This window comes from Callospermophilus lateralis, chromosome 10 (assembly GCF_048772815.1).
Source record: "Callospermophilus lateralis isolate mCalLat2 chromosome 10, mCalLat2.hap1, whole genome shotgun sequence".
NCBI classification, from domain to species: Eukaryota; Metazoa; Chordata; class Mammalia; order Rodentia; family Sciuridae; genus Callospermophilus; species Callospermophilus lateralis.
In genome coordinates this window covers 40277693-40294481 of record NC_135314.1, presented here as the reverse complement: position 1 = coordinate 40294481, position 16789 = coordinate 40277693, and the positions used below count along the sequence as shown (strand labels likewise).

At 35.8% G+C, this 16789-nt stretch overlaps 1 protein-coding gene across 2 annotated transcripts in view; it reads right to left on the bottom strand.

Moving 5' to 3' along the window:
* The window catches only part of Yeats2 (YEATS domain containing 2), a 94701-nt gene that overhangs the window by 38872 nt on the left and 39040 nt on the right, over positions 1–16789 (bottom strand). For both annotated transcript variants that reach the window (XM_076868098.2, XM_076868099.2), the window contains exons 9-15: positions 13515–13559; positions 9899–10079; positions 8393–8629; positions 6582–6740; positions 5021–5124; positions 3265–3372; positions 2455–2637 (exon numbers count right to left, since the gene is read on the bottom strand). In XM_076868098.2, coding sequence (XP_076724213.1) covers positions 2455–2637; positions 3265–3372; positions 5021–5124; positions 6582–6740; positions 8393–8629; positions 9899–10079; positions 13515–13559 — 1017 coding nt within the window. The remainder of the gene's footprint in view (positions 1–2454; positions 2638–3264; positions 3373–5020; positions 5125–6581; positions 6741–8392; positions 8630–9898; positions 10080–13514; positions 13560–16789) is intronic.

The following is a 16789-nucleotide window of genomic DNA, read 5'->3' as shown; positions in this document are numbered from 1 at the left end:
CTCATAAGATGACCCCTCACCCCAACACCATTTGTTCTGGAAAACTGAGAATGGGAAAGTCTGCATTATTTTGGGAAAAGTTCTATGCACAGCTGATGACAGACACTACAAAGGAGAAAGGGTCCTTAAGCAGTACATCATAATCCCAAGCTAGTTCTTCGGTTTTTAACAAAATTTTAGCCTAGAACCTAAATTTACCTACCACTCTCCTCTTCCCATTCCACAATACTTCTCTGGGTATTGCTAATTTCCTTCTAGCTTTAAAAAACAACTAGAAGGAAATTACACCTTTGTTATGCATTTGTTGTTATTCTATTTCTACCCTGTGAACATAACTTTGGCAAGTGAGAATTTAGCATTCTAAAGGGGAAGATTTGTCCAAGGTAATAATATTATTTGTAATTACCAAAAAACAAAACAAAACAAAAACAAAAAAACTATTCGCAACTTTAAGGTCTATAGCATGTAAGAACATTCTTCTATATGTGATTTTTGCCTCTAGATATTCAAAACTACAGCCAACTATGCTCAATAATAATTGTTACCATGGCATTGTACATAGGTACACATGACATTCATATCAGATGTTCTTTACTGAGTACGTGTTCTCTGCTAGGTCCTTTAAATATGACGCTCTCTCATTTTCCTAAGCTCTGAAAGACAAGAGATCTTTCACTAGATGAAGAAACCAGAGTTCACAGAGATTAACCATGTCACACAAGTCATGAGTAGTTACTAGTAATTTCAAATCTCATGGTCTTTTTACCCACCACACTGCTTTCTTCCCATGTGGAATTTACTTATTCCTCAGCTGTCACTTTTCATGTTGAAGGTAGCACTTCCCTTTTTTCTTTTTTTTAATTGTTTCTTTTCAGTTACACATGACAGTAGAGTCCATTTTGATATCATTGACAAGCAAGGAATATACCTTATTCTAATTAGGATCCCACTCTTGGTGAAATTCACAGTGGCGTATTCATATGTGTGCATCGGTAAGTTATGTCAGATTCATTCCACTATCTTTCCTATTCCTATCCCACCACTGTTCCCTTCATTCCCCTTTCTGTAATCCACTGATCTTTTTGTCTTCCCACTCCCCATCCTGCCATTGTGGACTTAGTTTCATCTATCACAGAAAACATGGTAAGAAGAGTTTCTATTGTGCCAAAATGATATGGAAGAACAATGATGACATTTTCCACCCTCCTGTTTTCAGGCACAGTTTCAAAGAATGTACTTCAACAATAACCAAGGATGGTATTACCTTGCAGATAGCTCATTATCTCCTAAATATCCTGGGTAGGGTAAACAGTGGTGTCTTTTCTCATGCTCCCTTTCTTCTTGGAAATTCTTTCACTCTGCTGTGGCACTTCTTCCCAGGTGCCCTTAAGGATTACTCAGGGCATTTTAGCACAAATCTGTTTTTTCTTAGTCTTATATTACCATTAGGTACATAGCCATGTGACAAGACAGAATGTCTGCTCAGCATTACTGGATGAGTGGAATGGTCTGAAGTCAATACACATGGATTTAAACCCTTGTCACTCACTAGCTGTACACTCTTAGGAAGCTGCCATGCTTCTCAGTCATGATTTATTTCTGCATTTGTAAAATGAGGATGAAAATAGCCCAGCACGGTAGTGCACACCCATAATCCTAGTGACCTGGAAGGCTGATGCAAGAGGATTGAAAGTTTGAGGCTAGCCTCAGCAACTAAGTAAGAATCTGTATCAAAATAAAAAATGAAAAAGACTGAGGATGTGGGTCAGTGGTTAAGAGCCACACCCTGTTCTAATCCCCAGCACCACCAAAAAAAAAAAAAAAAAAACCAGCCACACCCTGGGTTCAATCCTTGGTACTCCTTCCCCTAAAAAAAGAGGGGGGTGAAAATACCCACCTTGCAGGGTGGTTTAAAGATTACAGGTAATATATAAATATGAGCCTGACACAAAAAGCATTCAATAGATATTATTTCTAATCAATGTAGGAAAATATGGAACTGAGGGCCATTTTACATTTCTCCTGATTCATTAATTCCACCGTATCTCCACACTGTAAGGAATATTAACACTTTAAAGAACCAAGAAATCATCAAATAGATCAGTCTGGACATAGAGGTGTAATTAGAAACAAAACCAGTGGTTCCATCTCCGATCTGAATAGGTAGAAAGCTATGCATGTGAAGCCAGTCACCTCTGCTGACAGAGAGAGGACACAGCTTTCCTTTGCCTCTTGGGCTATTCCTGGACCCTCTACAATACATGCCTCAACTTTCGTCATGGATACTAGTGGAGCAGATGGGATTATCATCAACTGACTTGCTTTGCGACTGGGCTGCTATTCAGATTCTTACGGGATCAGCAACCCTGTCAATCTGAATCTTTTTGGCATTTATTAATTATTTATACAATGTTCACTTACATGTTGACCGCCCAATCTCTACCCAACACAAACCTTGGAGGGTTGAATCTTTGGTGACTGAGTAGTCCCTTCTCCAGCAGTAATGACTTGTTTTTGGGGCGACACAGCTATCATGTGACCCCCTTTCACAGTCACATACTGAGGAAGTGGCGACTGGCTCGAAGCTCCTGTTGTGGGCACATGAGGGGCTTCACCAGGTTCCTGTTTGATGATCACCTTGTAACAAACATGACAATGACACTGCATTAATATCCCATGGAAAAAAAAACTAGCATCTGAATAGATTCTGTTTGCAGAGATTAATGAATCAATGAAACTTGGTCTGGGTAGAAAGATTATTGAGAAGGGTAAAAAGACTGCTTAAATACAGTATACAAAAACTACTAAAGGGACCAAAAGGCCAAGAGCAGTGGTACATGCATATAATCCCAGCTACTTGGGAGGTGGAGGCAGGAGGATCTCAAGTTTGAGGCCAGCCTGGTCTCAAAATGCTGTCTCAAAATAAAAAATAAAAAGGGCTGGGAGTATAGCTCAGCAGCACAGAAACTGCCTAGTACACTTGAGACCCTGTTCTTGACCCTGTGCTTCCTTCATTTGTTTCAGAGATTAGTAGAAAAATAGCACTAAAGAGAAACAACCTAGTTTGTGCTCTCTGAATTCCCTATCTTGCTGGACTCCAAGGAAGTGGGTATCAGTAAATAAATAGAAACATGTACCAGAACTAAGATCTGGTTTCAGAGTTGAAACATACTAGAAAGTAACATGTTGTAGAGGTAGTCTCAATCAACTCTAACATGCTACAAAAAGGATTATGTAATAAGACCATACAGACTCAATACTCACTTTTGTGAAAGCTCCAAGTCCTCCAGTAATAGGTTTGGGGCTCTGAACCTTAGGGTGACTCCCAATTGGGCAAAGAGGTGGCATAGATGCGAATAAAGAATCCTCTTGCTGTGTGTATATAAATACATATTATGCAATTAAGTCAAAAAGAGTGATTTCAGAAATTCTAAGTCATCTACATTTAATACAAACTGTGACGCTCTGTAGCAACATAAACAACCAAAAGACAAGACAAAAACAAACAAAACCCCCAAACTCTTAGGGATTTTCCAAGCCTCTATATCTATATTTTAATCTTGTTTTAAAAACCAAATGCAAAGAAAAGCTACAACTTAGCAAAGCTACTCAGACGTGTCCTGCTGCTGCTGGGGAGACTCCTACGCTACAACCTTCAGCTTGCATGCCTAGAGCCGCCAGAGAATAAACTATTAAAGGACAGGCACTGCATTTTATTCTTTTCTATTTAGCCAATTCACTAAATAAATTAATGGTTGAAACAGGTAGTTGTTTTAATATATGTTCTCTTAACATAACTTCACTTGATTTGTGAAATTCATTCAATACTTAGAATACAAGGGAAATTTTTTCAATAAGGACTTACTAAAAAAATGTAAAGAACTTAATTAGTATATGCAAAGACATCTTTACAATGTCGGCATTCAGAACTACTGTAGATGGTCTCTAATTCTCAAAGACAAAATGCCAATCTCAGAGGCAATTTGCCATATTTAGAATTTTAAGAAAAAGAAACAAAAGAATATTTCTTGACTGTGTAATAAAAAGATCATCAACAAACATCAAAAATAAATTGACAAGAGTTAAGACCTTCAAGGAAATTAATATTGTTCAGATATTCATCTACATGCTACTTGCACACTGCACAGAATTTAGGGGAAACCAGCTCTGGGCCAGGAAACTATTCAAGATTATCATTACCATGTGTCTAAATATAAGAATTATGTTCAGCACACGTCATGTAAGAGACAACCTTCACATTCTCATGGTTTTTCAGATAGGAGTTGATACTCAAATGCTTCAGATTTAAGGGAGCCCTAACAGGAAAGCTAGGTAATTTAGCCACACAGTGGGGAAGTGTCTTTGCCAAATGGTGAGTGGATATTTAGTACTGTGATCCGAACAAGTCAGATCATTTGAGATCCAAAATTCTGAAGAACTACTCACTCTGAAGAGGAAGGGAAAAAACTTGTGGAGGTAAGAATTATTCTCAAATAACTAAAAGACTAACATGTACAAGACGAAATATTTCTATTTTTGGTAGTCCAAACATATGAAAAAATGAAAGGTTTCAGACAAATATTTTGTAAGAAAATAGTTTTTAAAAAGTCATCTCCAGGGGCTGGGGTTGTGGCTCAGTGGTAGAGTGCTCGCCTAGCACACATGAGGCACTGGGTTCCATCCTCAGTACCACATAAATATAAAATGAAGATATGTGTCCACCTAAAACTTAAAAATAAATATTAAAAAAAAGTCAAAACATAAATAAGTAAGGTCACCACCTCACCACACTGTTTTCAAATTGAAATGGGTAATTATTTGATAGGAATGTTCAGAAGCATTTTTTACACCAGGAAAAGACCAAGGTGAGGTAGTAGAGTCTGCAGTAGATGACCTTCAAACTAGTTATCAGCAAGAAGAGCCTAATTTGTGAAATCTGCATCATCAGCTGACACTCTTGCCAAGGCTGTGCACACTGTCTTTACAAACTAGCAAAGTGCAATGCATACAAGAGCTTTACCTTGACTGTAGATGTTACAAAACTACTTCCATGAATTTTAGGAACAGGGGAACCTGTTCCTTGGGAGACCTGAGAAGCTGTGGGGAGCTTGTTTGTAGGACTTCCTGTAAGCAAGGCAGATTTAAAAATGAAATACAGGGTAAAATTTACAAAAGTAATTTAAACCATTGTCCACCACCCTCCTCTCTTTGCCACTACTTATTTTTCATTTTTAAGGGTTGAATACTTATAACCCTGAAACTTTTAGGGGAAAAAAAGACTTAAGAATTCAGAGACAAAGTTGACCACAAATTCAATCTGCAAAGAAATAAGAAGTTAGTAAGTATTAAGAGAAGAAAAAATAAAGTACACATTATATACTCTATTCCTTACATAAGAAGAGACACAACAACATAACGGTATTGGTCTTTTAACAAATGGGCCAGAATACAAAAATTCAAGTAATGTCAGCTTCTACAAAGTAGTTTCATTAGAGATTATACCTAGTGAAACTACTTTGTAGAATGTCTTAGTCTACCCTAGAATGCTGCCTACATTAAACATTTTATGCTTTTCCTGTGCAACTGTCTGCAACTATGTGAGTCTGATGAAAGTAAGTCACATTATTAACAGTCAACAAGTTGAGACCTAAAATGGTATTCAATCACCTACTCCATTTTCAAAACTACCTCTAAAGATTTGTGGCTGATTCCCCAAACTAAGCATCCTGAAAATATATCTATTTAACATTCCTAAATATGTTCAAAAGGGTATTAGGTAAGCCTGGAAAGCAGTATTTTTTTTTTTAAAGTTCTGCAATTAAAAATCATTATGGTACTTATTTAGCTTTTCAAAAAACAAACAAAACCATATAATAATGTGCATTACATCCAAAAGATTAAATTTAAAAAAAAGCCTCATTACTTTATAATCATCCTTTTTTATCTCATTTCTCTTTTCCTGTTTCCCTACATCAGTGAAATTTACAGATAGGAACATGTGTATTTATAGAGGGTAAGTGAAGGGAATAAATAAAACAATGTTAGTAAAAGAACATCAAAAAACTGAAAAGCACTATGCAGTCGTATGCCATTGTGAAGACAAATATGGTGACTCCAAAGACTTGCTCTTCCTACTAGTATTCTCTTTTTATAATTACAGGTTTCAATTTTCCTCCCAAAGCAAAATGTGTCTTATTTGAAGATAAGTAAATATCAAGTTGCTTGGGAAGAAATGTGTATGGTACACAAAACTATCACTGTACTAAAAGTTTAATCTGGAAAAGTTTTGGGCACTTACTTGTATTCCCTCAAAAGAACAAGAATTTCATTTCTAAATGAAAAGAAAATCAACTATTTCTTTAAAGAAAATTAATGATGGCTCACTACTTTTCATTCCTAAAATGTACCTGTACAAAAAACAAATCTACCCTCAGAGACAGTACTGATGTTACTTTATATAGTCTTTTTTAATGGATGAAAATTTTATTTTCCTATCACTTGGCTATCAAGTCATGCTAGGATTTAGTCTTTAATAAAAGATCAAATCCTCTGGATTGCACAAATATTGGCCATATACACACCTGTACTAGGAGTAGAGGCTCCAATCACCTGCCCAGGCTTATCCATGATAACGTAAGGATTATTTATAACAGAGCTGGCAGGGCCTTGCTTCACATGGACTGGTGTGGAGGTTGGGGTTCGAGGCAATGGTGATGGACTTGGCGTTGATATTGGAGAACCTTTATTAATGAAAAAGAGGAGAAAAGCAAAGTACGTTTAGTCAGTCTAAGGTAACAAGTCAGGATGAAAAAACGGGACTGTATGCTTGTGGTGCTGAGCAGCAGCAGTGATAGTATAGCTGAGGTCAGGAAGTACTGTGATCCACTACCCTAATCTGCAAACCAGCAACATCAGCATTATTGGAGAACTCATTAGAAAAAGATTTCAAGGTCTATCCCAGGCCTACTGGACATAAATCTGCATTTTAACAAGATCCTCTGGAATGCACATTAAAGTTCAAAAAGCAATGCTTTATGTGACAGTGGAACTGGAACTGCAATTATCTTGGCATGAAGATTCTCTCAACGTCATAGGTGGGTGTTATACTCAAAACACTAAAATCAGAGAGAAAACTAGGAAATAGTTTTCTAGGAACCTGCTGTTTTAATTCACAATTAATTTTTAAAAGAAAAATATGAAATTCACCTGCTCCAGACAAAAATCTGTCAATACTATGTCAAAGCCACAATCCAGGAAGATTCATGTTCCCACAGAGCACTCTCAAAGGGTAGTCATAAACAAACATCCTCAACTGCCTTGTTGATCAAATTTGCCACCTGCAAATTTCTCTGAACTTCAAATCAACTTCTGTGTTCAGTCTATTCCAACTTGGAAACAGCAGGTTCCAAAATCCAAGCTGGAAGGTGAAATTTACCTTAAATCAATTCAAAGATTTTATCTATTTCAAAGATATGGACCATATTCTGCTTAGCTGTCCATGTATAGCAGTAGAGACTCCTGTTTTTCCTCTTTCATTTAAGCATTATATGCAAGTGCTCTCCCTGCTTGATGTTTCAATCACCCCTTTCATGGCTCTTTTTGGGGGTGGAGGGGGGCCAGTGAACCCAGGGATTGAACTCATGGGGACTTGACATACTGAGCCACATCCCCAGCCCTATTTTATTTAGAGACAGGGTTTCACTGAGTTGCTTAGTGCCTTGCCATTGCTGAAGCTGGCTTTGAACTCAGGATCCTTCTGCCTCAGCCTCCTGAGCCACTGGGATTACAGACATGTACCCCTCACATCCAGCTTTCGATGTCTTTTCTGAAGTGGTAGAGAGAAAACCATAAAGTGTATTTCTACTAAAAGTTCCTAACTTTAAATATAAATGTGAAACTTCCACAAGGCAAAAGACAATCAAAATTTAGTGAAAGGGAAGTCTCAGATACTACTGATAATAGGAATGAATAATTTGCTTGTGTGGTTATGGAGACAACAGAAGGTATCCAACACTTAAAGCTTAACCTCAAGCCAAAAGGCCTCTAAATTTTTTCTATTATTAGTTACTTTGGTTTTCACTTAGAATCCCCAAACTCAATTTCTACCTTGATTTCAGCCAGGTTACTCTATCAAAATTTTACCTGTGCTAACTTTAGGAGACTAAAATTTGACCATTTTGAGTTTCATTTCTTCATCCCATTAAAGAATTCTTCTCATATAAATAAGTTGTGTGTATGGTTATTTATTTATTTATTTTGCTTTGTGGCATCTGTGCTAATCAATAGTGAGATAGGAAAAGAAACACAAATACTACTTAGAAGAACTTCACTCAAACCCTTCTACCATCCAGCCAACTTTACACACATCGTCTTCAACACATCTCCTATATACCTGAGACAATCTTGCAGCTCATGGTGATGGGCTGGAAGGATTTTCCAGGTGACTCAGGATTAGGAACCTGACTTTGTGGCACAATTTTGCAGCTTGATGCTATTGGCTGGAAAGCTGAATTGCCATGAGAACAAAAGGTAATTTTCTGGGATGTCACTTTGGTGGGTGTTCTTTCCAATGAAGATGGCAAAGAATAAAATGTAGTGTGTCTCTCAGCTTCAGTGTTGGATGGGAATCCTGTTTGAAATTTAGCAGGCAAATAATAAGTCATCAATCATTTTGAAATAGCAAAACCTTACCACTGTGGCAAAGAATTAAAAAAATCAGTATATTATTCAGTATATTTTAATACCTATTTATACAAATTACTGATGGTAAAATAAATATAATCAATTACCCATTTACACTTTTTTTGGTGGAAGGTATCATGCTTAGAATCCTATTTAGTTAAAATGCTTCTGTTATGAAATTAGAAATTGAGGCTGTGGTTGTGGCTCAGTGGCAGAGCACTTGCCTATCATGTGAGGCACTGGGTCCTCAGCACCATATAAAAATGAATAGAAAAATAAAGGTATTGTGTCCTTCTACAACAACAAAAAATTTAAAAAAATAGAAATCTTTAACTTTAAACCACATATAAAAGCAAAAGTTTGTTATGTTCTTGCATTTTTAATATATGAAATTAAAAATTGTTTAAATTAGAAAAGAGGAAAAACTAAAAAAGAAACCATTCATTGATTGATTCATTCATTGATTGATTCAATGATGTCTGATCTCATTAATGCTCAGAAAGAGGATGCAATTAAAATCTAAAGAAAAAATAGGCCAACATTTTATAAAAGAATTAAAACATTAACATCACATTAAAATACAGGCTTAGAGATAAAACTAACACCTTTTAGAATAAATTGTACACCTTATATGGTTACATATGTGAACACTTAAAATATGGTAATTATGGGGCTGGGATTGTAGCTCAGTGGTAGAGCACTTGCCTCACACGAGTGAGGCTCTGGGTTCGATCCTCAGCACCACATAAAAATGAATAAATAAAAAATAAAGATACTGTGTCCATCTACAACTAAAGAAATATTTTTTAAAATATGGTATTTGTGTACTTACATATTTATTAAATAAAAATACCTTGGATTTTTTTTGATGTTGGAACATTATTTTAACTAAGATTAAATATTTAATATTCAAGTATTTTGTTAAAACAATCAGAAGCTGAATCAGAGATTTTTAGCAAAGGATAAAAATCTAATTTTTTTGGTGACACCTGCTTTTTATGTCAGTAGCACTTTATGGGGGAAAAATGCTTCTGAGAGGAGCAGAAATTTTGATATTTCCTTGATAGAACTGTGTACTACTGGCAGCATGCCTATTTATAAAAATTTAATTTCCATATTCTCTTAAGTCACTGAAGGCAGAAGTTTTATATTGTGTTGTACAAATGAGAAAGAATGGCCCCAGAGAGACCCCATACAAGGAAGACTGCAGCATTACCTTTCTCCACAGAGGTATCGGGTACTGGCTCGAGGGACTGCTTTATTGGTGAAGAAGCTTTTACTGGGGCTGGAATGGTCAAAGGCAAAGATGGAGGGGCATCGGAGATGTCCGACTCGGAGGACTGGGGGTAAACGTAGTCTTCTCCAAGAGAATGTCGATGGAGTTCAACATCCACTACCTACACAATTGGACAACACCCTTTAGAATAAATTGTACACCTTATATGCTTACATATGTAAACACTTAAAATATGATAAGTATGGGGCTGGGGTTGTAGCTCAGTGGTAGAGTGCCTGAGCTACCATTGGGCTGATGAATCCACCATTGGGGTCACAGAATACTCCAGTCCTGTCCTAGAACATGGTACTCTACGAGATGTGACAAACAACTTCTACTTGCATCTCAAAGTCAATTTCCATTTCAAGAACTGAAGAATTTATCTTAGAATGTAATGTAGTCTGGCTTCATAGAATACCTTCAGTGAAAAGCCTTTCTATTTGCTGTTTCTACTCCTTAGAACCATACTTCCTCCAAATCTTTGCATGGTTTTCTCATCAGTAGATCTCAATCAAATGTCACCTTTTCAGAGAGATCTTCCACAATCACCTTAGCATATGCAACTCTCTTGTCCCCCAGCTACTCTCTTCTTCAAAGTACTTATTTGGAACTGAAATTGTTATTTGCTTTGTGTTTATTGCCTACTCTCCTCATTCTCCAAATTACGAAGAATGTTAACTCCCTAAGAGTAAAAAACTATCTTGTTCATTTTTGTATTGCCAACACCTGGACCAGTGCATAGGTTATAGTAGTTGCTCAATAAATGTCTCCTGCTAATAATATAGTCCATTTCTCTAGATAAAGATTTGACTACTAATTTTGATTATAATAGTTACTATGGATATTATATAATAAAAACAAAAATGGGGAAGAGGGTAGAGAAAAAAGAGATCTCACACTTCCTGATTTTAAAATTTATTATAAAGTTGTAGTAATCAAAACAGTATGTGCTGGCATACAGACAGACACACAGAACAACAGAATAGAACAAAACCTCACATGTATGACCAAATGATCTTCCACAAAGGTTCCAAGACCATTCAATAAGGGAAAGGATAAAGTCTTCCCAGAAAATAATGCAAGAAAAGCTGGTTATTCACATGCAAATGTAGTACCTCACTTTCTCTATATATAAATTAGCCCCAAAAGGATCAATGACCTAAAGACAAAAGCTAAGATAATAAAACTCTTAGAATAAAACAGGAAAAGCATCATGACACTGGATTTCACAATGGTTTCTTAGATGTGACACCAAAATCACAGGAAAAAAAACCAAGAAACAAACAACAAACAAAACACAACAAGTAAATGGGACATCAAACTAAAAACTTTTGTAGAGAAATGAATCATAGGATGGGCATCAATACTTGCAAATTGTGTATTTGATAAGTGATTAATGTTCAAAATATATAAAGATAAAGGACACCTACAGCTCAAAACAGCAAAAGCAATCTGGTAAAAAATAGGCAAAGGACTTGAGTAGACATTTCTCTAAAGAAAATAAAATGGCTAAATACTGTATTTCTCCACATAATTGTCACATCCTGTTTTTTTTCGATGTAAAAACTGGTTTATAACCTTACATTGTGCAATTGTTGCATGGAATTAATTTTGTTCTTCATGCTGCTTAAAATGTAAACAGAGCAGCAAGGCAGTCACCAGAGGCACAGGAATGCACATTTGTCTTCTTGCACACTGCCAGCCATGGGCCTGGGATTCTCAACGCACACTCACTGCCAGCATATTTTAAAAGTCCATTTGCATGGTTTGTTTTGAGAGCTGCATGCCAAAGGTAAACACACCTTATAGATGGCACTAAAGACAGCTCATCAGATAACAAAACCAATGATAGAGGCACAGAATCTTTGGACAGAAGATCAAAATTTATACGTCCATACTTGACAACACTATAGTAAATTTTCTCAAGTGTAATATTTCGTCTATAATGCACAAATCAATAAAAACTAATGTTTAACTTTTTTTTTCAGACTGGAAAATGTTACTAAACTGATGTATATCTATTTGGACTGTTCAATTTTAAGGTATATTCACAAATGTTCCCTGCATCCTATTCTTACATCAAATACAGTTTAACAATACATGACTTTAAGTAATAATGGCACAATTTTTTTTAAAGTTTCACATAATGGTTACACCACACTCGTGCTCTACCACTGAGCTACAACCCCAGCCCCTGCACCATGCTCTTTTGAAAAAGAAAAAGAAAAAAAAAAAAGCATAAAATATGTGATGATTATGCAGTGGAATAAGGTAAGCCCATGAAAAAGATATTCAACATCACTAATCACTAGAGAAACACAGCTCAAAAACCACAAAATACCACTTCATGACCATTAGAAAAGCTACTAGAAACTAAAAATCAGAAAACAACAAGTATTGATAAAATATGGATAAAAACAAACTCCATATTTGTGGAGGAATATAAAACGATGCAGCTGCCATGGAAAATATAACATGGTGTTTCCTTAAAAACTAAAATAGCACTAGCAAATGATGCAGCAATTCCACATCTATGTATATCCCCAAAAGAACTGAAAATGGGGATTCATCAATTTTTCTTTGTTGGTACTGGGACTAAACACTGGGATGCTTTATAATTGAGCTACAATCCTAGTCCTTTTAAAAATATTATTTGTTTTTATTAGTGCATAATTGTTTTACAGAATTGTGGGGTTCATTTTGACATATTCACATATGCAAATATCAATCCTCATTTGTTCCATTTCAATCCCAGTTCTACCCCCGCCCTTGGTTTTTATTTTGAGACAGGGTCTCCTTAAATTAATGAGGCTGGCCTCAAACTTGTAACCCTCCTGCTTCAGCCTCCAGAGTCACTAGGATTACAGGCATGGGATACTATGCCCAGTGAAAAAAGGGATTCAGTTATCTGTACATCCATGTTCATAAGAACATTAGTTATGATAATCAAAAGACAGAAGCAACCCAAATGTCCATTGATGAATGACTGAATAAACAAACGATCATATAAATATGATAGAATATTCAGCCTTAAAAAGGAAGGAAGTTTTGACACTTGCTACACCATAGATGAACACTGAGGACATCATGCTAAGTACAATAAAGGCAATCACAAAAGACAAGTACTAAATGATTCCATTTATAAAGTACCTGGAGTAGCCAAATTCACAGAAAATAGAATGTGTTGCTAGAGATGGGGTGAGGGAGGAAGGGGTAACTCTGCTCCACACACGTGGACTTAGCTGTTTGCAAGGTGGAAAGAGTTCAAGGGATGAGCTGTAGTGATGGGTTCACAACAGTGAGAATGCATTAATGCCACCAAACCATACAATGAAAAATGGCTAAGATGGTAAATTTTATGAATTATTTAACTACAATTTTCTTTATAAACAATTATAAAGAAAAGAAACACAAAGGAAGTGAGAGAAAAAAACTTTTTTCAGAAGGAAATCTGTTTGACATTCATTTTCCCCCTAATTAAAAATGAAGATCATCCCCAGCACCACCACCAAAAAAAAAAAAAGGAAAGAAAGAAGACCATAAGAAAAACACCTACCGTCTCTGCTCCAAGTGTCTGCAGGCCAGTGTACGTTCTATCCAGCTATTAAAAGACAAAGGACAGAGTGTTCAATTTCACTGTGCTCACTTACAGACCTTAGGCTAATCAGGATCCATGTTCTCATAATGTAAACAAGCATGTCATTGCTTCAATAAAAATCCTCAATTTTCTAGCAGAAATACTGGGTAAACACAAATAGTCATGGCCTTACAGTTATTATATTTTTCATGTAAGCCATTTACTTCTAAAAACCTATTCTAAGCACAATCCTAAAATGGAGGAAGTTTCACACCAGAAGCTTACTGTGACATCATCTATAACCACAAACTAAAAACATAGATGTCCAATAAAAGGAATGCTTAAGTGAACACGGATAATCAACTTGTGAAGTATTATGTAGCTACTAAGATGAGTTCAAAAAGTTGTGTAAATACATTTTAAATGACAGGCTATAAAAATATACGTGTAATATGATGACACAATTACATATTTAAATGTATGGTTATTAAGCATTCTTGAAAAAAACTTTTCATTCTTGAAAATTTAGGCATGACAGGCAATGCTAACTATTTCAAATATATTAGCATCATGAAAGACTTATTTGGGGGCTGAGGATATAGCTCAGTGACAGACCGTATGCCGACCATGTATAAGGCTATGGGTTCAATCCCTAGTACCCGCCCCTGCCCACACACAAATGGGTTGAAAGATTTATTTTTGAGGAGAGAAAGAAGGCATAAACTGAGGGAATGTTAATAACATAAACCAAAGTTTACAATTACATAGGAAGGGGTTTACTTCTTTTTGTGTTCCAATTTATATCCTGACATCTTAAAAAAAAAGAAATTTGTGACAGCTTATCCATATAAACATTGTACAGTACTGACAGGAAAAACATGTTTATAAGTTGGGTAGAAAAAAGGAAAAACTAGCAAAGCCAGGGAAGGTTAGTAAACACAAGGATTTAAAGGCTGATAAGAGGTAGATATAATGGGGCTGGGGTTGTGGCTCTTTGTAGAACACTTGCCTTGTATATGTGCGGCACTGGGTTCGATTCTCAGTACCGCATATAAATAAATGAATAAAATAAAGGTCTGTGCTCATTTAGAGACCTTAGGCTAATCACAAGATCCAAAAAAAAAAAAAAAAAAAAAAAAGGCAGATGTCAAGCCTGGCTGAGCTCATCATAGCCGACACAGGGAAGGCAACTCAGTCAGTCAGTCAAGAGATTTTAGTGTCCAGAAAAAAAAAAAAAAAGCAACATAGGGTTGATTAAGACAGGTTCCACAGATGAGATCTGGAGTTTTAATATTTTAACCTTAGCCAAGAGTAGGACTGCTAAACAGGTATGGGCAATTTTAGGTGACATTCATTTTCTTATCCCCTAGAAAATGAAAATAACAGTTTATCTATAATCTGAACAGGCATATGTTTCATTCTTAGGACCAGATTTTAAGAGGGACATTGATAAAAACAACTATTATCAAAACAGCAAAAGTAAATAGAAAACACAGCATACAAGAAATGTCACAGAAACAAGTTTTGCCTAGAGAAAAAAATGATTTATGGAGAGACATGAAGGCTATTACTGAAATTTTTAAGTTCTTATAAATCACAATGTTGTACAGTATTATTTTAAAAATCAAGCTACAACAATAAGATCAAGGTTGTTTTGTTTTGCAAGAAGAACAGCAGTTTTAAGTAAGTTATGAAAAAAATGTTTCAAAATTTTATTTACTAAATAAATAAAACATTTATTTGGAAGTGCTGTGCTCCATGGTAATGCTGAAGAGAGGGTTAAGTGACTACCTGCTGAGGATTCAGGGAATTTCATATATTCTGCAAACTCTAACACTTAAGAATAGTTAGCATTTAATTCAGTATTTACAGTATCAAATACACATAATTATTTGTGTATTTACAGTATCAAATACACATAATTATGTACTCTGTAGAGTAAAATGGAGACATCGTTATGAGCTTAAATAGCCAGAAAAAGTTACACAGAAACTTGAAGATTGGAAAGAATTCAAACAAGTATTTAAGGAGGAGGAGAGGATGAGAAAAAAAGGTACAAGGAAAGAAAAGCCAAGGACTTTCTATGACACGAGAAGAGTGAGATGACTGGAGAATGCTCATGCAGAGGATTAATGCAAGATAATTTAGGGGAAGTATGTTGAATCAAAACAGGAAGAACCCTAAAAAGTAGGCGGGGAGTCTGAACTTGAACATCAAGAATTAAATTATGTTTTCTAAAAAAGGAACAGCATAATGGTTCTGCTGTTTTGGACAGACTGATCTGATGATGGTGTATAGAACGGACAGAGGGGAATGGAAATGAACTAAAGAAGGCAGAACACAGACTAGCAACAATGGGAATATAAGAAAGATTGTTTTAGAAAGAATAATGGTTTTCAATTGAACAAATATTTAGAACAAAGAGGAAAGAAAATGAAAGATCTTTCATTCTAAGAACACAGAAAAAAACAGGGAAAATGCCGGGCATGATAGCACACACGCCTGTCATCCCAGCAGCTCTGGAGGCTGGGGCAGGAGGATTGTGAGTTCAAAGCCAGCCTCAGCAAAAGCGAGGTGTTAAGCAACTCAGTGAGACCCTGTCTCTAAGTAAAATACAAAATAGGGCTGGGATGTGGATCAGTGGTCAAGTGCCCCTGAGTTCAATCCCTGGTACCTCCCCCGACCCCTGCCAAAAAAAAAAAAACCCAAACAGGGAAAATGACAACTCCACTAAAAATAAAGATCCTGTGGCCACAATATAGGTATTTAAAGCTTTGAGGTCAATGTACAACAAAAATAGTAAAAATTATGTTTTCTAGAAAAACTGGTTAAGAAGTACTTCATTGTCATTTTATACCACTGTGTCTCAAATAATTTTCTACAGGGAACTCTAGGTGATATGCATAATAAAATATGTGAGAACCATGTAAACAATTCCCTTTATTTTAGAGACTAAATAAATTATGTTGCTTAGAGCAATATAATGTGCTATGTACAGTGATTAAAATAAGTTGAAAGAAAGCAGAACTATTTTAGACTTTCTTCAAATAGAACAGTATTCTGTCCTTTTGAATGAAGTGCCTACTTGCTGTTTAATTGGTTTCTGTTCTTCTCTGAGGTTATAAGGCAATCTAGTCTTACAGTAATCTGTAGAAAATAACTTAAAAGTCAAGTTAAGCAGTACCATCTATCACTAAGGGAGAGAAAACTTTAGTATGCCTCTGGGTTTAAAGAGGTACATTTATAAAACAAAG